This window comes from Heteronotia binoei, chromosome 15 (genome assembly GCF_032191835.1).
Source record: "Heteronotia binoei isolate CCM8104 ecotype False Entrance Well chromosome 15, APGP_CSIRO_Hbin_v1, whole genome shotgun sequence".
Lineage (NCBI taxonomy): Eukaryota > Metazoa > Chordata > Lepidosauria > Squamata > Gekkonidae > Heteronotia > Heteronotia binoei.
Window position 1 is genome coordinate 5,167,634 of NC_083237.1, and position 21,646 is coordinate 5,189,279.

The 21,646-nt window shown below is 49.4% G+C and overlaps 1 protein-coding gene across 4 annotated transcripts; it reads left to right on the top strand.

The window, feature by feature from the left end:
- The first annotated feature begins 1,336 nt into the window (after window positions 1-1,336).
- On the top strand, window positions 1,337-20,797 carry TMEM107 (transmembrane protein 107). 4 transcript variants are annotated; one of them, XM_060255627.1, is made up of 7 exons: window positions 1,337-1,409; window positions 2,647-2,734; window positions 3,040-3,154; window positions 9,749-9,816; window positions 12,949-13,049; window positions 19,546-19,642; window positions 20,314-20,797. In XM_060255627.1, the coding sequence occupies exons 2-7, from the start codon at window positions 2,676-2,678 to the stop codon at window positions 20,381-20,383; spliced, it is 510 nt and encodes a 169-aa protein (XP_060111610.1). In that variant the 5' UTR covers window positions 1,337-1,409; window positions 2,647-2,675; the 3' UTR covers window positions 20,384-20,797. The 4 variants fall into 4 exon arrangements, with proteins under 4 accessions (XP_060111610.1, XP_060111608.1, XP_060111609.1 ...); XM_060255625.1 differs by lacking the exon at window positions 19,546-19,642 and adding an exon at window positions 17,715-17,811 and having other exon boundaries at window positions 1,352-1,409; XM_060255626.1 differs by having other exon boundaries at window positions 1,397-1,436.
- Window positions 20,798-21,646: the final 849 nt, after the last annotated feature.

Sequence of the window (21,646 nt, forward strand, 5' to 3'; positions counted from 1 at the left end):
AACAATAACCATAATCGACCACAATTATCGTTGCTCACAATCGTAATGATTTTTGTTCCGCTTAGACACTGTGCAACAACCCCCCCCCCCTCCGCCCAAACTTTATTGCAAAGGGGAACAATTCCTTTCGTTTCTTCTCTTTTTAATGTATCTGTTGAGACTCCAGCTGCCTGATTGGCACGCATGCGTGTTTGTTTTCCCTGGCCACGGTCTCGAAAAGGTCCAAGAGAACAACAAAGTTAATTTTACTGCCTACTTCTGTTTTGTTGCTTTCGCATGCTCATGCTACTCAGATCAAAGGTTTGCTCAATTTGTTAATTTTGCTATTCTGTCATTGTACCATTTTACCTTCTAAACCACTGCCTCCCAGATCATTTGACTTCACTGTCATTGGTTCTTAAATCTGTACCATGTTGCATTCTGGGCCACTGCCTACCAGCTATGGGATGGCTTTGCTCAGCTCTGTCTGGCTTTGCTCTCTGTGCTGGATTCCTCGTCTGATGAAGTGTGCTTCAGAGCACACGAAAACTCACGTTCTAAATAAAAATGGGTTGGTCTTAAAGGTGCACTTGACTCCTGCTTTGTTCATCTGCTTCAGCCCAACACGGCTGCCCGCTTGGATCTATCAACAAAGTTTGACTCCACTGTAGAGTTGCCAAATCCAATTCAAGAAATATCTGGGGACTTTGGGGGTGGAGCCAGGAGACATTGGGGGCGGAGCCAGGAACAAGGGTGTGACAAGCAGACTTGAACTCCAAAGAGAGTTCTGGCCATCCCATTTAAAGGGACCACACACCTTTTCAATGCCTTCCTTCCATAGGAAATAATGAAGGATAGGGGCACCGTCTTTGGGGGCTCATAGAATTGGACCCCCTGGTCCAATCTTTTTGAAATTTGGGGGGCATTGTGGGGAGAGGCACTGGATGCTATACTGAAAATTTGGTGCCTCTCCCTCAAAAAACAGCCCCCCCCAGCCCCAGATACTAGCGAATCAATTCTCCATTATTTCCTATGAGAATAAGTCTCCATAGGGAACAATGGAGTGCCCAGCAGACATTTCCCGCCCCCCCGCCCCGCTTTCTGATGACTCTGTTGTGGGGGGATCCTTTGCCCCCACCTATGGTTTGGCAACCCTACTCCACTGGCACCTTTAAGACCAACCAACTTTTATTCACGGTACTATACGCTTTGCTGCACGCACGACTCTCTGGATTCAAACTTCGTTGTGATGCTTCACATCAACACTCTTCTTTGCGTTTAGGTTCAGAAAAGGTCGCTTGCCCACAAGCAAGATGGCGGCCGAGACCACCACCACCGGCGTGCTCCAGAATCTCGCGATGCCGCGCGATTTGGCGCCTGGGTGGAGAAAAGCGGCGGCGGGGCGGCCGGAGCGGTTGCTAGGGGCAACGGTGAGGCCTGAAGCCTGAATGGGTGAGGTGGGGGCGGGTCTGCGAGGGGGTTCCCCCCGTTATTAATTATTATGGGTTAGAGGAAAGTATGGGGAGTGGGTGCAGCTGGGGTCCCCTGGGAAGGCTGCAAATATTTGCTAATGGGGAGGGCTGGGGTTTGCGGTTGGTTGTGGATTACCTGGCCTTCATTTGGCCCAGGGTTGCCAATCCCCAGGTGGGGGCGGGGGATCCCCCGATTTGAAGGCCTCCCCCCACTTCAGGGTCATCAGAAATGCTTGCATTATTTGCTATGAAGACCGATTCCCATAGGGAATAATGGAAAATAGAAATCTGGGGCTCGGGGGGGGGGAAGGGGCTGTTTTTTGAGGTAGAGGCACCAAACTAGCAGCATAGCATCATGTGCCTCGCCTCAAAAAGCCCTCCAAGTTTCAAAAGGATTGGACCAGGGGGTCCAATTTTATGAGCCCCCAAAAGAGGTGCCCCTATCTTTCATTATTTCTAATGGAGGGAAGGCATTTTAAAAGGTGTGTGGTCCCTTTAAATGTGATGGCCCAGAATTCCCTGTGGAGTTCAGGTATGCTTGTCACAACCTTGCTTCTGGCTCCACCCCCAAAGCCTCTTGGCTCCACCCCCAAAGCCTCCTGGCTCCACCCCCAAAGCCTCCGGATATTTCTTGAATTAGACTTGGCAACCCTAATTTAGCCCTCCAGTAAGTTTAGATTGTTGCTCTTAAAAAAACCTTATTTTGAGCTGCAGTGTTAGAAATGATGCACTCTCAAACCCCGCCCCCTTTCACAAAGTGCATTGCCGATAAAAGGGTTTGTGCCATGGTGCTAACCATCGACCCATATTTTATTAAAGGAAGAGTCCAGAGGTCCCTTTAAGATCGGCAAAGTTTCATTCGAAATGTGAGCTTTTGTGGGCTAAAAAGCACACTTCCTCAGACAATAGTATGGGATTGAATTAGCAGCCCTACATAGAGAGCGAGAGGGCAGTGAATTAATATGCAAAATAGTAAAAAAAAAAATGTTTTTAACAGATTCTGTAATTCTGGGATATTTCCAGGGCTCACCTGGAGCTTGGCAGTTTTTAAAGTTAAGTTTCTAGTTCAGAAACTGGGTATAAGAAGTGTTGCATGCCTTAGGACACGAAAGGTTACATTCTGAATGAAACTTCGTTGGTCTTAAAGGTGCAACTTGACTCTTACTTTGTTCTACTGCTTAAGTTGGTCTTAAAGGTGCAACTTTGTTGTACTGCTTCTGACCGATGGGGCTGCCCACCTGGATCTATGCCTTAGCAACAGCAGAGATTAGTCAGACCACCAGGTAATTAGCCAGTCATCTGTTTTCTCACCAAAAGGTCAATGTTTCTATAAATGTATTGTGTAAACTAAAATCAGGGCCCTTGGGTCTGCTTCTGAACCCACGCAGGTAAAAATGAATTCTGTTTTTTTTTTCTGTTAAAGAATCTCTGGTTTGGGGGTATGGTTGTTTCTAGATGCAACCTTTAGGGTGACCTGGCCTGTCCAAGAAATTCCAGGACACAGCCCTTGGGGGACACATGCATCAGCATGAAATGGTCGCCCCGTTGCTCAGGTTGCACTTCCGTAGTGACTTCTTTTTGCTTCCAGGTTTTGTCACCCGTCGGGTGCCAGAAGGATGCCTTTGGTCAACGGATTGGTACCCTCTCGATTCCTGACCCTCACAGCCCACCTCGTCATCGTTATCACCCTCTTCTGGTCCAGGGTGAGCAGCTTTTTCCTGGCAACAAAATGCCCCTGATGGTTCTTTCTGTATGTTAAAAGGAAACCTTTGTGTGGCATGCAGGGGTTGTTTTGTAGAAAAAGAGGTGCCTGGAGAGCCAGTTTGGTGTAGTGGTTAAGTGTGCGGACTCTTATCTGGGAGAACCGGGTTTGATTCCCCACTCCTCCACTTGCACCTGCTGGAATGGCCTTGGGTCAGCCATAGCGCTTGCTAAGTGGTTAAATGTGCAGGTTCTTATCTGGGAGAACCGGGTTTGATTCCCCACTCCTCCACTTGCACCTGCTGGCATGGCCTTGGGTCAGCCATAGCTCTGGCAGAGGTTGTCCTTGAAAGAGCAGCTGCTGTGAGAGCTCTCTCCAGCCGCACCCACCTCACAGGGTGTCTGCTGTGGGGGAGGAAGGTAAAGGAGATTGTGAGCCGCTCTGAGACTCTTCGGAGTGGAGGGCGGGATATAAATCCAATATCTTCATCTACCTCACAGGGTGTCTGTTGTGGGGGAGGAAGGTAAAGGAGACTGTGAGCCGCTCTGAGACTCTTTGGAGTGGAGGGTGGGATATAAATCCAATATCTTCATCCACCTCACAGGGTGTCTGTTGTGGGGGAGGAAGGGAAAGGAGATTGTGAGCCGCTCTGAGACACTTCGGAGTGGAGGGCGGGATATAAATCCAATATCTTCTTCTTCTTCATTAGCACAAGTTTGCATCTGCCACACACCCCCGACATCACCGGAAGGTGTACTAAATTGTATCCGCTCATCATCTACCTTAAAATAGTTCTTGAATTATAACTTTACTCCTATCATACTTTTTAAATCACTTTCTCCTCTGTGGCCACAGTGGCATGATAAACATTTCCATCTGTCTGCTTTATAGGTTTTGGTTATTTCCCCATTTTCTGTTGGAAAAATATTAGAAAGTTTATCAAATCTTAGAGTACAGCAAAATTCTCATAGGGGGTTGAACAGTGGAGCCCATAGAATAGTATTGGTAACAAGGCAGGCCACTGTGGGAAGCAAGGGCCTAATCTTGTCTCCCTAGTAACGGAAGATAGGTACCAACGAAAGATGTCTGTAAGTTGGAATGCAGCCTTGGAGAAAGTAACACTGCAGCCTGAGAAATAATTCAAAGGTTTTTGAGAGGGAGATACAAATGAAAGGAAGATACAAATGATCCTAAGGGACCATACACATCTGGGCCATTTGCTTTTTGAGATCTTACCGTCAGGTAGACGATATAGAGTGTTGAAGGCTAGGACAAACAGATTTAAGGACAGTTTCTATCCAAGTGCTGTGGTTAGGTTAAATGCAGGGTTATGAAGGATTATCTGTTTTAGATGTATTTAATGGTTTAAATGGTTTTAATGGTTTTATGAATGTTTAATGGTTTTATGAATGTTTATTTAATGGTTTTAATGGTTTTAATGGTTTTATGAATGTTTATCCGTTTTAGATGTATTTAAATGGTTTTAATGGTTTAAATGGTTTAATGGTTTCAGATGTATTTAAATGGTTTATGAATATGTGTGTTTGATGTGTTGGTATGTTTGTGGAAGAGCACCTCATTTCGTTGCTCTCTTTTTGTTGAGAACAATGACAATAAATTCATCTATCTATCTATCTATCTATCTATCTATCTATCTATCTATCTATCATCTATCTATCTATCATCTATCTATCTATCTATCTATCTATCTATCTATCTATCTATCTATCTATCTATCTATCTATCTATCTATCTATCTATCATCTATCTTAAGCAAGAAGTATGATGGACCATTAACCTGTAACCATAATTGGATTGTAAATTTTGTTTTATATCAGTCTGGCAAGGCAGTAGCCTTGTGTATATATGCTATGAATATTTGCTATATGTTTCTTCATTAAAGCTTGTTTTGCATTTACTCAAGAAGTGCTACAAGACTAACAGTAGATACTATGCTATTTTCTACTTACGTCGCAAATGGGGAAAAAAAGATGGTCTAAACAGGGCTGCATCCACACATCCTTTAACACTGTGCAAACGTATCAAGTGGAAGGAGGCTAGCAGAAGGAAAAAAATCTCTTCAGGGGGAGTTGAGGGAGAGATCGACTGAAGAAAGGAGCTAAGTGCAGTCTGTCATCTCAGTTCTTTGAGACAGAACTGGGGGGCGGGGTGTAAGAAAGAAATAAAAAGGTAAAGGTAGTCCCCTTTGCAAGCACCAGTCGTTTCTGACTCTGGGGTGACGTCGCTTTCACAATGTTTTCACAGAAGACTTTTTACGGGATGGTTTGCCCTTGCCTTCCCCAGTCCTCTACGCTTTCCCTCCAGCAAGCTGGGGACTTATTTGACCCACCTCAGAAGGATGGAAGGCTGAGTCAGCCTCGAGCCGGCTACCTGAAACCAGCTTCCGCCGGGATCGAACTCAGGTCATGAGCAGAGAGTTCAGACTGCAGTACTGCAGCTTTACTACTCTGCGCCACGGGGCTCCAAGAAAGAAATAGCACCATAAAATTTACAGGTTCTGGAGCTCTGCTCGTGTGAGCTCCTGCCCAAAATGAGGCCTGGTAGCAAGCAAAGAAACCCTTCCACTAACTCTGTAGCTTTGGTTGGACCACCAAGGTCAGGCTGTTGACCTGGTGGCATTGAGTCAGCCTTGGAAAACTTAGTATGTGAGGAAGGGAGCTTTGACGCTTGAAAGTTTATAGCCTTGCTGAGGGCTGAGGTGCTGCTAGACTTGATTGGCGCTTTTGAAGGGGAGCAAACGGGACAGGAGGAGGATGGGAGGGGGCGTGTTCTCCTGAGGCTTGGGGGTGGGGGAGACAGAGGAATGCCCCTTCCTGGCCTTCAGAAATGACAGTCCGCAAGAGAAATGTGTGGTATCGTCCTAGAGTCTGCTAGATTGTGTTTTTTTTCCTCTAGGTTTTCCACTTTAATATCAGTCAATGCTACCTTGGAAATCTACTGCCTTCATCGTCTTATTGGTTTCCATCGTTCGTTTCGTACATTCCACTATATTTCCTTCCCGCGTTGATTCCCCTAAGGTTACTACTTTGTCAGTTAATTGTGACGTACGTGTCATTAACGTATTTTGTAACTCTTTCATTTCTTCCTGTAGATTTGGGGTACCAAATTTAGAAGGACCTCCCTGCACATCTGGGGACGGTTATGGGGTCCCTTTTTTTTACTCATTTTGGCAGTCACCAACCAAACCAGTTACCCAGAAGAAGAAGAAAAAATTAGAATACAGCTCTTATACTCTTACTTCCCCTGTCAAGACATTTACTTATATTGTAGATTATGTAGGAACAGACTCTTCTCTTAAATATCAACAAACTCAACCTCAGGCAGATATCCAGATAGTCAAAACATTTAAACGGTGCACATTTTCAACCAAACAAATCACACCAGTGTTTCAAAAATACTTCCAGACCAGCCTTTATGTACTAATCACAAAAGCTGGGCGAGCAGGGATGCCCTTTGGGGTGGAAGGGGCCCTTGGTTCATCTCAGACATGTTAACCCAATGGAAGGTGTGTGGGCGGGGGGGGGACCCTCTCTCGCACATTGCTTGGGGAATGCTAGGAGCAAAGGATTCTGGGTAGGAAGCAATGTCCCCTCTAAGCTGCAGAGTCTTGTGAGCAAGAATTCTGCTCTGTGAGCTACCGGCATTAAAGACAAAAAATGTGTGAGCTGAGGGCTAAAAATCCGTGAGCTCGCTCACGCCAACTCCGCTTAGAGGGAACACTAGTAGGTTCTCCTCCCAAGCATCCTGACAGAACCAGCGTCATTATCCAATGATATAAATATTGAACTCACAGAGTACACAGCATGCTGGTTGCTGCGTGAAACAGGTGAGCTCTGGGAAAAGGAGTTTTTGGAGACATGCACACGAAGCTGCCTCATTACACCGTTGGCCTATCAAGGTCAGTGTTGTCTACTCAGCCTGGCAGTGGCTCTCCAGGGTCTTAGGTGGAGGTCTTGGACATTGTCTGCTGCCTGTTTTTAAATCTGAGAGGCCGGGGATTGAACCTGGGGCCTTCAGCACGCAAAGCTTTTCCATTGAGCCACAGTCCTTCCCTTGCCATAGTAATCGTATGATACTGTTTCCATTGTATTCTATTCGCCCCCCCCCCCTTTTTAAACTGCTTTCTCTCTCTTTTCCTTTTGTTACCCTACTGAGTGTATGTGCCGTGTTTGCTATGGAAGAACAGATTGTAAAGAGAGTAAAAGAGAACAGGGCAGTTGGAAGGGGAAGGCAGGGCTGCTGCTTTCTGGCCAGAGGACAAGCATGGCCAGCTTGAAGAGGGGATTGGATAAGCATATGGAGCAGAGGTCCATCAGGGGCTATTAGCCACAAGGTATTGTTGGAACTCTCTGTCTGAGGCAAAGAGGCTCTTTATTCTTAATGCTTGGGAGGGGCAACAGTGGGAGGGCTCCTAGTGTCCTGGCCCCACCGATGGACCTCCTGATGGCACCTGGGGTTTTTTGGCCCCTGTGTGACACAGAGTGTTGGACTGGATGGGTCATTGGCCTGATCCAACATGGCTTCTCTTATGTTCTTATGTGACACAGAGTGTTGGACTGGATGGGCCATTGGCCTGATCCAACATGGCTTCTCTTATGTTCTTACGTGTCACACAGTGTTGGACTGGATGGGCCATTGGCCTGATCCAACATGGTTTTTCTTATGTTCTTATGTGACACAGAGTGTTGGACTGGATGGGCCATTGGCCTGACCCAACATGGCTTCTCTTATGTTCTTATGTGACACAGAGTGTTGGACTGGATGGGCCATTGGCCTGATCCAACATGGCTTCTCTTATGTTCTTATGTCTGGGGCAGTGATGCTCTGTATTCTTGGTGCTGAGGGGAGGAACAGTGGGAGGGCTTCTAGCCCCACTGGTGGACCTCTTGATGGCACTTGGTTTTTTGGCCACTGTGTGACACAGAGTGTTGGACTGAATGGGCCTTTGGCCTGATCCAACATGGCTTCTATTATGTTCTTATGTGACACAGAGTGTTGGACTGGATGGGTCTTTGGCCTGATCCAACATGGCTTCACTTATGTTCTTATGTCTGAGGCAGTGATGCTCTGTATTCTTGGTGTTTGGGGGGGGACAGTGGGAGGGCTTCTACCCCACTGGTGGACCTCTTGATGGCACTTGGTTTTTTGGCCACTGTGTGACACAGAGTGTTGGACTGGATGGGCCTTTGGCCTGATCCAACATGGCTTCTCTTATATTCTTATGTGAAACAGAGCGTTAGACTGGACGGGCCATTGGCCTAATCCAACATGGCTTCTCTTATGTTTTTATGTAACACAAGAGTGTTGGACTGGATGGGCCACTGGCCTGTTCCAACATGGCTTCTCTTATGTTCTTATATCTGGGGAAGTGATGCTGTGTATTGTTGGTGCTTGGGGGAGGGGTAACAGTGGGAGGGCTTCTAGTGTCCTGGCTCCACTGGTGGACTTCCTGATGGCACCTGGGGGTGGTGGTTTGGCCACTGTGTGACACAGAGTGTTGGACTGATCCAACATGGCTTCTCTTATGTTCTTATGTGACACAGATTGTTGGACTGGAGGGGCCACAGGCCTGATCCAACATGGCTTCTCTTATGTTCTTATGTGACATAGAGTGTTGGACTGGATGGGCCATTGGCCTAATCCAACATGGCTTCTCTTCTGTTCTTATGTGACACAGAGTGTTGGACTGGATGGGCCACTGGCCTGATCCAACATAGCTTCTCTTATGTGACACAGAGTGTTGGACTGGATGAGCCTTTGGCCTGATCCAACATGGCTTCTCTTCTGTTCTTATGTGACACAGAGTGTTGGACTGGATGGGCCATTGGCCTGATCCAACATGGCTTCTCTTATGTTCTTATGTGACACATAGTGTTGGACTGGATGGGCTGCTGGCCTGATCCAACATGGCTTCTCTTATGTTCTTATGTGACACAGATTGTTGGACTTGAGGGGCCACAGGCCTGATCCAACATGGCTTCTCTTCTGTTCTTATGTGACACAGAGTGTTGGACTGGATGGGCCATTGGCCTGATCCAACATGGCTTCTCTTATGTTCTTATGTGACACAGAGTGTTGGACTGGATGAGCCTTTGGCCTGATCCAACATGGCTTCTCTTCTGTTCTTATGTGACACAGAGTGTTGGACTGGATGGGCCACTGGCCTGATCCAACATGGCTTCTCTTATGTTCTTATGTGACACGGAGTGTTGGACTGGATGAGCCTTTGGCCTGATCCAACATGGCTTCTCTTCTGTTCTTATGTGACACAGAGTGTTGGACTGGATGAGGCTTTGGCCTGATCCGACATGGCTTCTCTTATGTTCTTATGTGACACAGAGTGTTGGACTGGATGGGCCATTGGCCTGATCCAACATGGCTTCTCTTATGTTCTTATGTGACACAGAGTGTTGGACTGGATGGGCCTTTGGCCTGATCCAGCATGGCTTCTCTTATGTTCTTATGTGACACAGAGTGTTGGACTGGATGGGCCTTTGGCCTGATCCAGCATGGCTTCTCTTATGTTCTTATGACTGATTGTTTTCTCTGTGTGTGTGTGTCTTCTGTGTTGCAGGAGAACAACGTTCGAGCTTCCCTGCCTTTGCAGTTCACCCAAGAGGCCTATGTGAAGCAGGACACAGAGTAAGTCTTCAACCCGGGGGTCTGCCTGTGGTGGCTCTCTCGCTTCAGCCCTTCTCTGATTTCTTGGCTTTAAAGCATAGAGATGGAGGCAGAACCCTTTGATGGGGTTTCCATCCCCTCTCCCATCCCCGTGCCTTCAGGCTTTCCTAAACTAAAGGCTTCCTTTTCCGAATGCATTTTTATGAGCCTACATTCCTTGCAGTATTTGCCCAAAGGAGAAGAAAGAAAAAAGAAAATAAGTGCGTGTCTCACATTTGTGTGTTTGTGATGCAGCTGTGCTGTTTTTGTCAGCCCTTGTCTACTCAAAACAGCTTATTCTCCTCGCCCCTCCCCTTTATGTTTTGTTTGCAAGATTAGACAGGATTGACATTAAATGGCGGCACCTCTGCATCGCTAAGTGCCAGCTGGAAACCCTTAGTTAGCAGCAGATGTAGCCAACCATTTGGCTCAGGCCAGCAGACACCGGCTATAAAGCCAGGTCACCCTTCAGGAGCGAGGAAGGGGAGAAGGACTAGCTGTGCCAAACCATATCTCCAGCCCCCCCCCCCCATCACTTCACCCTTTCTCTGAAGACTCTTGTGTCACATAAGAACATAAGAGAAGCCATGTTGGATCAGGCCAGTGGCCCATCCAATCCAACACTCTGTGTCACATAAGAACATAAGAGAAGCCATCTTGGATCAGGCCAAAGGTCCATCCAGTCCAACACTCTGTGTCACATAAGAACAGAAGAGAAGCCATGTTGGATCAGGCCAGTGGCCCATCCAATCCAACACTCTGTGTCACATAAGAACATAAGAGAAGCCATCTTGCATCAGGCCAAAGGCCCATCCAGTCCAACACTCTGTGTCACATAAGAACAGAAGAGAAGCCATGTTGGATCAGGCCAAAGGCCCATCCAGTCCAACACTCTGTGTCACATAAGAACATAAGAGAAGCCATCTTGGATCAGGCCAAAGGCCCCTCCAGTCCAACATTCTGTGTCACATAAGAACAGAAGAGAAGCCATGTTGGATCAGGCCAAAGGCCCATCTAGTCCAACACTCTGTGTCACATAAGAACAGAAGAGAAGCCCTGTTGGATCAGGCCAGTGGCCCATCCAGTTCAACGCTCTGTGTCACATAAGAACAGAAGAGAAGCCCTGTTGGATCAGACCAGTGGCCCATCCAGTTCAACGCTCTGTGTCACATAAGAACAGAAGAGAAGCCCTGTTGGATCAGGCCAGTGGCCCATTCAGTCCAACACTCTGTGTCACATAAGAACAGAAGAGAAGCCCTGTTGGATCAGGCCAGTGGCCCATTCAGTCCAACACTCTGTGTCACATAAGAACAGAAGAGAAGCCCTGTTGGATCAGGCCAGTGGCCCATCCAGTTCAACGCTCTGTGTCACATAAGAAACAGAGCCCAGATTGTGCTGCAGCCTCCACCTGATCCCCTGGTCTATTAAATTAAATGGCATGTCTGTACCAGAGAGCAGGTCACTCTGACTTCTATCCTTTTGATAAGGGCACAGTCACAAGAGTTTTCTCTGCAAAGGTCGGGGCAGGGAACCAGGGATCTCACTTTTGGCAGCAGGGAATTCTTACAGTGAGACCCCCGAAGTGCCTGACGGTGACCTTTGCTTGGGCTGATAGTAAACTGTTGGTTTGACAGAGCGAAGTGGCAGAAATCAGGGTCCGACGGGAGTTTAAAATTACCTCGCATCACATAGCTCTGGATCTGGGAGGTTGACTCCCGTCATTTCTCTCTTCGATCTGCAAAGGATGTGAGAAGTAGAACGGAAGAGAGGTCTATCAGGGGTTACTGGCCATGAAGCACTGAGCCTCTTGAGTTGCAGAGCCAGGAGGCAACACTGGGGAAAGGCCTCCGCTTCTGTACCCTGTTGTTTGCCCTCCAGGGGAACTGGCTGGCCACTGTGTGAGACAGGAGGCTGGACTAGATGGACCCTCCCTGGTCGGACCCAGCAGGGCTCTTCTGATGTTCTTCTCAGGGGAAGGCCTCGGCCTCTCTGCCCCTGTTGTTTGCCCTCCAGGGGAACTGGCTGGCCACTGTGTGAGACAGGAGGCTGGACTAGATGGACCCTCCCTGGTCGGACCCAGCAGGGCTCTTCTGAGGTTCTTCTCAGGGGAAGGCCTCGGCCTCTCTGCCCCTGTTGTTTGCCCTCCAGGGGAACTGGCTGGCCACTGTGTGAGACAGGAGGCTGGACTAGATGGACCCTCCCTGGTCGGACCCAGCAGGGCTCTTCTGAGGTTCTTCTCAGGGGAAGGCCTCGGCCTCTCTGCCCTGTTGTTTGCTCTCCAGGGGAACTGGCTGGCCACTGTGTGAGACAGGAGGCTGGACTAGATGGACCATCATTGGTCTGATCCACCAGGGCTCTTCTGATGTTCTTCTCAGGGGAAGGCCTTGGCCTCTGTGCTGTGTTGTTGGCCCTCCAGAGGAACTAGATGGCCACTGTGTGAGACAGGAGGCTGGACTAGATGGACCCTCACTGGTCTGACCAGCAGGGCTCTTCTGATGTGCTTCTCAGGGGACGGCCTCGGCCTCTCTGCCCTGTTGTTGGCCCTCCAGAGGAACTGGTTGGCCACAGTGTGAGACAGGAGGCTGGACTAGATGGACCCTCACTGGTCTGACCAGCAGGGCTCTTCTGATGTTCTTCTCAGGGGAAGGCCTCGGCCTCTCTGCCCTGTTGTTGGCCCTCCAGAAGAGCTGGTTGGCACTGTGAGACAGGAGGCTGGATTGGACGGACCCCTGGTCTGATCCAGGAAGGCTCTCTTTACGCCTTCCTGAAACACCCCATATATTCCTTGGGGATTTGCACACTATGTACACTGAAACAACTAGATTAGAGTCCAGTAACACCTTAGAGACCTACCAGATTTGGGGGCATAAACGTCCAAGAGGCAAAGCTCCCTATCTAAAACTCCTACCCCGAAAGCCTCCTGGACGGAAAAGTGCTCCTGGACTCCAACCTCGCTGTTCTGTTTCAGACAGAAACCCAGCTCCCCTCTGATCCTTGGCAGAGGGGCTTGCGTGGGGCTGTCTGAGCAGCAGAATTCTGATCCAGAAGGCCTTTGCCTCCCTGACCATTGAGTGGAGGAGCTGGTCTTAACCCCCCTTGTTTTCCCCTCTCCAGGATGGTGGTGGCCTTGTCCGTGACTCTGGGGCTCTTTGCGGTCGAGCTGGCTGGCTTCCTCTCCGGCGTGTCCATGTTCAACCACCTGCAAGGCCTCCTCTGTATCCTTCATAGCCGATGCTAAAGTGGGTTGGGGGGTAGGGAGGATCATAACGTGTGGAATTCTCTGCCACAGGAAGTAATAATAATAATAATAATAATAATAAGAAGATATTGGATTTATATCCCGCCCTCCACTCCGAAGAGTCTCAGAGCGGCTCACAATCTCCTTTCCCTTCCTCCCCCACAACAGACACCCTGTGAGGTAGATGAAGATATTGGATTTATATCCCGCCCTCCACTCTGAAGAGTCTCAGAGCAGCTCACAATCTCCTTTCCCTTCCTCCCCCACAACAGACACCCTGTGAGGTAGAGGAAGATACTGGATTTATATCCCGCCCTCCACTCCGAAGAGTCTCAGAGCAGCTCACAATCTCCTTTCCCTTCCTCCCCCACAACAGACACCCTGTGAGGTAGAGGAAGATACTGGATTTATATCCAGCCCTCCAATCTGAAGAGTCTCAGAGCAGCTCACAATCTCCTTTCCCTTCCTCCCTCACCATAGACACCCTGTGAGGTGGGTGGGGCTGAAAGGACTCTCACAGCAGCTGCCCTTTCAAGGACAACTGCTACGGGAGCTATGGCTGACCAAAGGCCATTCCAGCAGCTGCAAGAAGAAGAATTGCACATTTATACCCCACCCTTCTCTCTGAATCAGAGATTCAGAGCAGCTTACAGTCTCCTATATCTTCTCCCCCCACAACAGACACCCTGTGAGGTGGGTGGGGCTGGAGAGGGCTCTCCCAACAGCTGCCCTTTCAAGGACAACCTCTGCCAGAGCTATGGCTGACCCAAGGCCATGCTAGCAGGTGCAAGACACCCTGTGAGGTAGATGAAGATATTGGATTTATATCCCACTCTCCCCCCCGAAGAGTCTCAGAGCGGCTTACAATCTCCTATATCTTCTCCCCCCCTCAACAGAGACCCTGTGAGGTGGGTGGGGCTGGGGAGGGCTCTCCCAGCAGCTGCCCTTTCAAGGACAACCTCTGCCAGAGCTATGGCTGACCCAAGGCCATGCTAGCAGGTGCAAGTGGAGGAGTGGGGAATCAAACCCAATTCTCCCAGATAAGAGAGCTCTGGCTGACCCAAGGCCATTCCAGCAGCTGTAAGTGGAGGAGTGGGGAATCAAACCTGGTTCTCCCAGATAAGAGTCCGCACATTTAACCAGTACATCAAACTGGCTCTGCAGTTAATAATAATAATAATAATTTTTAATTTATATCCCGCCCTCCCCGCCGTAGCAGGCTCAGGGTGGCTTTCATGGGATAAAATGCAGACATTACAATAATACAATAATGAAATGCACTAACTACATAACAATTATATTTCTCAATTAAAATATACTATTACATTGAAACCATCAATTAAAATTATTACATTTAAACCCAACAAATTACTGCTACAATCTTGATGTTACTCATCATGACACAGTTTGACGTGACAGTAAAATAATTCCACATTAAGAAAACGCCGGCTGGAAGAGGGCAGTCTTGCAGGTCCGGCGGAACTGGTTAAGGCTCCACAAGGCCCGTACCTTTTCTGGTGATTGGTTCCACCAGTGGGGAGCTGTAATAGAGAAGGCCCTTTCTCTCGGAACATAAGAACATAAGAGGAGCCATGTTGGGTCAGGCCAATGGTCCATCCAGTCCAACACTCTGCGTCACACAGTGGCTAAAAAATTTATATATATATATATATACATATACATATATATACATACACACACACACTGTGGCTAATAGCTACTGATGGCCCTCTGCTCCATATTTTTATCTAACCCCCTCTTGAAGCTGGCTATGCTTGTAGCCGCCGCCACCTCCTGTGGCAGTGAATTCCACATGTTAATCACCCTTTGGGTGAAGAAGTACCTCCTTTTATCTGTTCTAACCTGACTGCCCAGCAATTTCATGGAGTGTCCATGAGTTCTTGTATTGTGAGAAAGGGAGAAAAGTACTTCTTTCTCTTCCTTCTCCATCCCATGCATAATCTTGTAAACCTCTCTCATGTCACTCCTCAGTCGACGTTTCTCCAACTTTCAGTAACTTTCAGTTTGGCCTCCTTCGGCCCAGGGATTCTCAGTAGATTTTGCGAGCCGGATCTCAGTACCCTCTGGGAACATATGGGGAGGGACAATCCCTAAGGTAGGCAGGTCCTCGGCCATATAGGGCTTTAAAGGGCAATGACTAAAAGCATAGACAGCTTCGAGAGAGGATTGGATAAATATCTTGTCTCCTGTAGATGCTGTGTACTTTTGGTGCTGGTGGGGAGGGTGCAGGCAATAGCGAAAGAGCATCTGGAGATCTGGCCCCGCTGGTGGACCTCCTGATGGCACCTAGGTTTTGCCTGCTGTGTGACACAAGAGTGTTGGACTGGATGGGCCATTGGCCTGATCCAACAGGGCTTCTGTTATGTTCTTTTGTCTGGGGCACTGATGCTGTGTATTCTTGGTGCGTGGGATGGAACAGTGGGAAGGCTTCTAGTGTCCTGGCCCCACTGATGGACCTCCTGATGGCACCTGTGTGTTTTGGTCCTCCTTCCATAAGATGGCAGCTGCTTTTTTTGTGGTGGAAAGTGGCATCAGGTCCAGTGTTCCCTTCTAAGCTGAGTTAGTGTGAGCTAACTTGTAGTTTGGTTTTTCTTGCCCTCCCACTCACACCTTTTTGTCTTAGCTCAGGAAAGATGGCCCCAGAGCAAACTAATTGATGCAGGAGCTCACAACTTTAATGCCGGTAGCTCACCAAGTAGAATTTTTGCTCACAAGACTCCACAGTTTAGAGGAAGTACTGATCAGGTCCCAGCCAACTTATAGTATGGTGTAGTGGTTAAGTGGATGGACTCTTATCTGGGAGAACCGGGTTGGATCCCCCGCTCCTCCACTTGCAGCTGCTGGAATGGCCTTGGGTCAGCCATAGCTCTTGTAGGAGTTGTCCTTGAAAGGGTAGCTTCTGTGAGAGCCCTCTCCAGCCCCACCCACCTCACAGGGTGTCTGTTGTGGGGGAGGAAGGGAAGGTGATTGTAAGAGAGCCTGTTTAGTGTAGTGGTTAAGTGTGCGGACTCTTATCTGGGAGAACTGGGTTTGATTCCCCACGCCTCCACTTGCATCTGCTGGAATGGCCTTGGGTCAGCCATAGCTCTGGCAGAGGTTGTCCTTGAAAGGGCACCTTCTGGGAGAGCTCTCGCAGCCCCACCCGCCTCACAGGGTGTCTGTTGTGGGGGAGGAAGATAACGGAGATTGTGAGCCACTCTGAGACTCTGATTCAAATAGAAGGGCGGAGTATGAATCTGCAATTCTTCTTCTTCTCCTGGCTCCTCCCCCAAAGTCCCCAGATATTTCTTGAATTGGACTTAGCAACCCTATTTACTTGTAACCTACAGCCAAGAGTTTACCCAGTTTGGTGTAGTGATCCAGCTTGTGGACTCTTATCTGGGAGAACCGGGCTTCATTCCCCACTCCTCCACTTGCACCTGCTGAAATGGCCTCGGGTCAGCCAGACCTCTCTGTTGTGGGGGGAGAAGATATGGGAGATTGTAAGCCGCTCTGAGACTCTGATTCAAAGAGAAGGGCGGGGTACAAACGTACAGTCTTCTTCTTATAGTGACCCTGTGTGGTTTTCAAGGCAAGAGCTGGTTTGCCCTCGGTTGCCCTCTGCGTAGCCACCCTGGACTTCCCATCCAAGTGCCACCCTGCTTACCTGTCAATATCTGATGAGATCGGGCTAGTCTGGGCCATCCACGTCAGGGGAAATATCAGATGAGCAGACACTGGGGTTGCCAAGTCCAGTTCAAGAAATAGCTGGGGACTTTGGGGGCAGAGCCAGGAGACTTTGGGGGTGGAGCCAGGAGACATTGGGGGCGGAGCCAGGAACAAGGGTGTGACTAGCCTCATTGAACTCCAAGGGAGTTCTGGCCATCACATTTAAAGGGACAGCACACCTTTTTAAATGCCTTCCTTCCATAGGAAATAATGAAGGATAGCGGCACCTTCTTTGGGGACTCACAGAATTGGACCCCCTGGTCCAATCGTTTTGAAACTTGGGGGGTATTTTGTGGAGAGGCACTAGATGCTGTACTGAAAATGTGGTGCCTCTACCTCAAAACATAGCCCCCCCCAGAGCCCCCAATACCCTTGGATCAATTCCCCATTATTCCCTATGGGAATCGTTCTCCATAGGGAATAATAGAGTGCCCAGTAGACATTTCTGTCTCCCCACAAAGCTTTCCAAAGCGGGGGGAGGGCCTCCAAACCAGGGAATCCCCTGCCCCCCTCTCTCTCACACACAAATACTTACTGGGTTGTTCCTGCAGAACTTTACTTGATCTGAAAATGAAAGCAAAGCAAAGGGAGGGGCCATTCTCCGAAGCCCTTCCTGTTTCCTGCTCAACCTTAAAGGCACATATTTTAAAAACGGACCTGCAGGAGCTCTAAAACTACATGGTGACTGTGGTGGGCGGGGCTTCCCCCATCGACCAGCTGGCTGGGGGCGGGGAGAAGCCTGTAAAAATGGGGGATCCCCCACTGGGACCTGGGGATTGGGCAGCCTAGCAGACACACATATGAATGTAATATTTGCAGCCCCTGAAATCTGGCAGCCATCTCATCAGGTCTTTGGCGGTAAAGGCCCTTTGACTGTTGTTCCTCCCTGACCCGCTCATCATCTCTGCTCCAGCCACCGGGGCCCATGCGGTTGCAGCCCTCACGTTGGTCTTCTTCCTCTTTGAACAGTGGGATGGCAGCCAGTACTGGTGGATCTTTGCTTTCTGCAGGTTGGTTGAGGGGACGGGGACCTCCGGAGGCAGAGCCCCAGCTCTGCAAGGGATTTCTGGACCTAGCACAGCCAGCGGGGCAGAAGGGCAACAATCCGGAGGTTCTGGATGGCTGGGATGTATTTGTAAGATGGAAAGGAAAGGTCCCCTGTGCAAGCACCAGTCGTTTCTGACTCTGGGGTGACACTGCTTTCACAACGTTTTCACGGCAGACTTTTTACGGGGCGGTTTGCCATTGCCTTCCCCAGTCCTCTACGCTTCTTCCCCAGCAAGCTGGGGACTCATTTTACCAACCTCAGAAGGATGGAAGGCTGAGTCGACCTGGAGCCGGCTACCTGAACCAACTTTCGCTGGGATCGAATTCAGGTCGTGAGCAGAGGGCTCCGGCTGCAATACTGCAGCTTTACCACTCTGCGCCACGGGACTGTAAAGGAAAGATCCCCTGTGCAAGCACCAGTCTGGGGTGACATCGCTTTCACAACGTTTTCACGGCAGACCTTTTACGGGGTGCTTTGCCCTTGCCTTCCCCTGTCATCTACACTTCCCCCCCCCCCCCAGCAAACTGGGTCCTCATTTGACTGACCTCGGAAGGATGGAAGGCTGAGTCGACCTCGAGTTGGCTACCTGAAAATCCAGCTTCCACCAGGGATCGAACTCGGGTCGCGAGCAGAGCTTAGAATTGCAGGACTGCAGCTTTAGCACTCTGCACCACTGGGCTCCTCCTATTTGTAAGATACAGCAGCATAAAATGTAAGATTCAAGAAGGAGGACGATAGATCAAATCATGCAGGAGGGGGATGAAGAGATGCGCCCTGGGAACGGGGGAGGGAGGGGCCTCAAAAAACTGTCAGGGGGCCAGGCCCTGTGGGCCTTTTGTTAGCTACAGGCCTGGTGTGGCCTAATACCCAAAGGAGTTCCTGCTACAAAAAAAGCCCTGGGTTTAACCAAGCAAACGTTGACTGCCGTGACTTTCTCCAGCTCTGCGACCAGCGAACCTTTAATAGGAGACGTGCACGCACAAGCCCAAGTCCTTCCTCCTGCACGGTTTCTCCTTGTAGGGCAAGGGTGGGGAACCTCTGTCCCGAGGGCCGTATACGGCCCTCGAGGTCACATGGTGTGGCCCTCGGAGATTGCTGGGCCGAAACGAGCCAGGTGGCAGCCTCCCTGGGGTCTGGCTGGCCAGCGAAGATCATGGGGCCCAGCCGCGCTGTCCAGCAGCCTCCCCAGGACCAGGCAGGGATCACAGGGCCCAGATGTACTGTGCGGCAGCCTCCCTGGGGCCTGGCTGGCCGGCCAGAATTGCTGCAGGGCCTGGAAAAGTGGATGTGACAGTTTCGTTTGCACTTGATTATCCCAGAGGGTGTGGCCTAATATGCTAATATTAGGGGATGTGGTCTAGTATGCTACTGAGTTCTTGCTGGGCTTTTTCTACAAAAAAGCCTTGGACCTATGTATTTGTCTAGGGTGGCAGGCCGGCTGTGCTTGTGAGTGTGTGTGTGTGCCAGACTTTGCTCTCCCCACATGACTTCAAATAGAAAAACAATCATTTGTGTTAATTTTGCCAGCCTGAATCGTTCTCCCTTGGCGCAGCAGTTTTTAAGTTGATAATTTTTCATGGCCCGCGAATGATGTTATAAATATCCATATGGCCCTTGGCAGGAAAAAAGGTTCCCCACCCCTGCTGTAGGGCTTCCCTTTCTACAGCAACCCTTTTCCCTGACTGCTCCCCACTAGCTTTGGCTGCTCACTCCAGCGCCTCCGTCAGCCTCTCTTTTTTCATCACTGAGCGCTGGGAGACTGTCACCTACTGGTACATCATGGCCTTCTGCAGGTAGATCCACACCGCCTATAAGCCTTCCTAAGGGAGAAGGGGCTTGTTGCCTTCCGAGGAAAGGGGAACAGAGGGCACTGCATGGCCCCCCTCCCACCGGACTAAGGTTGCCAAGTCCAATGCAAGAAATATCTGGGGACTTTGGGGGTGGAGTCAGGAGACTTTGGGGGTGGAGCCAGGAGACATTAGGGGTGGAGCCAAGATCAAGGCTGTGACAAGCATAATTGAACTCCAAAGGGAGTTCTGGCCATCACATTTAAAGGGACAGCACACCTTTTCAATTCCTTCCTTCCATAGGAAATAATGAAGGATAGGGGCACCTTCTTTTGGGGCTCATAGAATTGGACCCCCTGGTCCAATCTTTTTGAAACATGGGGGATATTTTGGGGAGAGGAACTAGATGCTATGCTGAAAATTCGGTGCCTCTACCCCAAAAAACAGCCCCCCCAGAGTCCCAGATACCTGCAGATCAATTCTCCATGATTTTCTATGGGAATAAATCTCCCTAGGGAATAATAGAGTTCCCAGCAGACATTTTCCTCCCCTCCACCTGCTTTCTGACAACCCTGAAGTGGGGGGAGGGCCTCCAAACCGGGGGGGGGGATCCCCTGCCCCCACCTGGGGATTGGCAACCCTACACCGGACTAATCCTGCTCCTCTCCTTTCTCCAGCGCTTTACCAGCTGCGGTGGAGGTCCTCCTTTTCATCTCCGTCTTTGGACTGAAGAAGAAGCCCCTGTGAGGGCAGAGAAGGACAGAAGCATCCCAAAAGGAACTTGCCCTTTGGGGGCTCGACTGCCTAACCTCCGACCACCCCCGGCTTTCCTCCTCACCTTTCAAGCCTGTTCCCGGGGTCTGCTGTGTTCTGCGTGCTCCCTCCAGTGGCAGCCGGACGGTATTGCACCTTGCTGGGTCCCAAGTCTGCAGGGCCAAAAATCTCCCCTTTTGGGGAGAGACGGAGCACATGTGGTTGGAGGGGGGGGCCATTGGTCACCCTGGCTTGGCCACGTAGCTTTTTTGGTAGAATTAATGATTCGCATCGCTTTGAACAAATGACTGAGTGTGCGAATTCTAGGTAGGCAGGTGATGGTGTGTACTGAAAACCACCTGTTTTATTATTTTTTTAATTGCCTTAATAAAATGATGTCTTTATTTATTTTGTAGGCTTCTCTTCTGCCTTTTCCCGCAAGCGGGCTCAAGGCGGATCACAGCATGTAATAATAACGATAAAAAGCCTACACATCAAAGTTAAAACGCCGCATTAAAATTAACGGTAAAAACGATCAATAAAACGCACCACCGGCGGACAGGGCACAGCGTATCAATAACCCGTTGTAGGCCCATCTTAAACGATGGTGATAACAATAGGCTAGCGCTGTAATGAGGTGGGATGAGTCTCTTGCTATTTGGGTTGCCGCTAGAAATCTATTAAGTGGGTAAGGTTTAAATTTGCTGGAGCCCGTCTGTCAAAAATCCGTAACTGAAATGAATAATATCAAGTTAAGGTCTGGTGTCTTCAAATAACCCCCTGGTTCAAATGTTGTCCTTTCCCTCTCTGGGGGCTCTGGCAACATCATTTGGCCCCACCCTGCTCGGACTTCTAGGCCCTTGAGAGTGAGACAGATGTGGTGTAAAGCGTTGGGGGCATTTGCTCTCCGATCCCTGCACCTCTGCTATCTTGCTCTCCGATCCCTGCACCTCTGCTATCTTGCTCTCCGATCCCTGCACCTCTGCTATCTTTCAAGACAATGCTATCTGCAAGACTTGTTGCAAGAATATAATGTGGGGAAGGACTGTGGCTCAGTGGTAGAGCATACAGAAAGCCCCATGTTCAATCCCCGACATCTCCAGTTAAAAGAACTGAGGAGTACAACTTGGGGACCCGGAGATCCATGGCAGAGCATCTCGATGGTATGCAGAAGATCCCAAGTTCAGTCCCCAGCATCTCCAAGTGAAAGGAGATGATTCAGTTAAACCAGTCCTGTGTTCCTGTCTGCCGGTTCCT

Excerpts from the sequence above, each read along its gene's own strand:
- TMEM107 (XM_060255627.1), top strand. The coding sequence starts at position 2,676 with ATGGGGCTGCCCACCTGGATCTATGCCTTAGCAACAGCAGAGATTAGT. Across the intron at positions 2,735-3,039 it reads GAGATTAGTCAGACCACCAG|GTTTTGTCACCCGTCGGGTG; the intron begins GTAATTAGCCAG and ends TTTTGCTTCCAG. Across the intron at positions 19,643-20,313 it reads TACATCATGGCCTTCTGCAG|CGCTTTACCAGCTGCGGTGG; the intron begins GTAGATCCACAC and ends TCCTTTCTCCAG.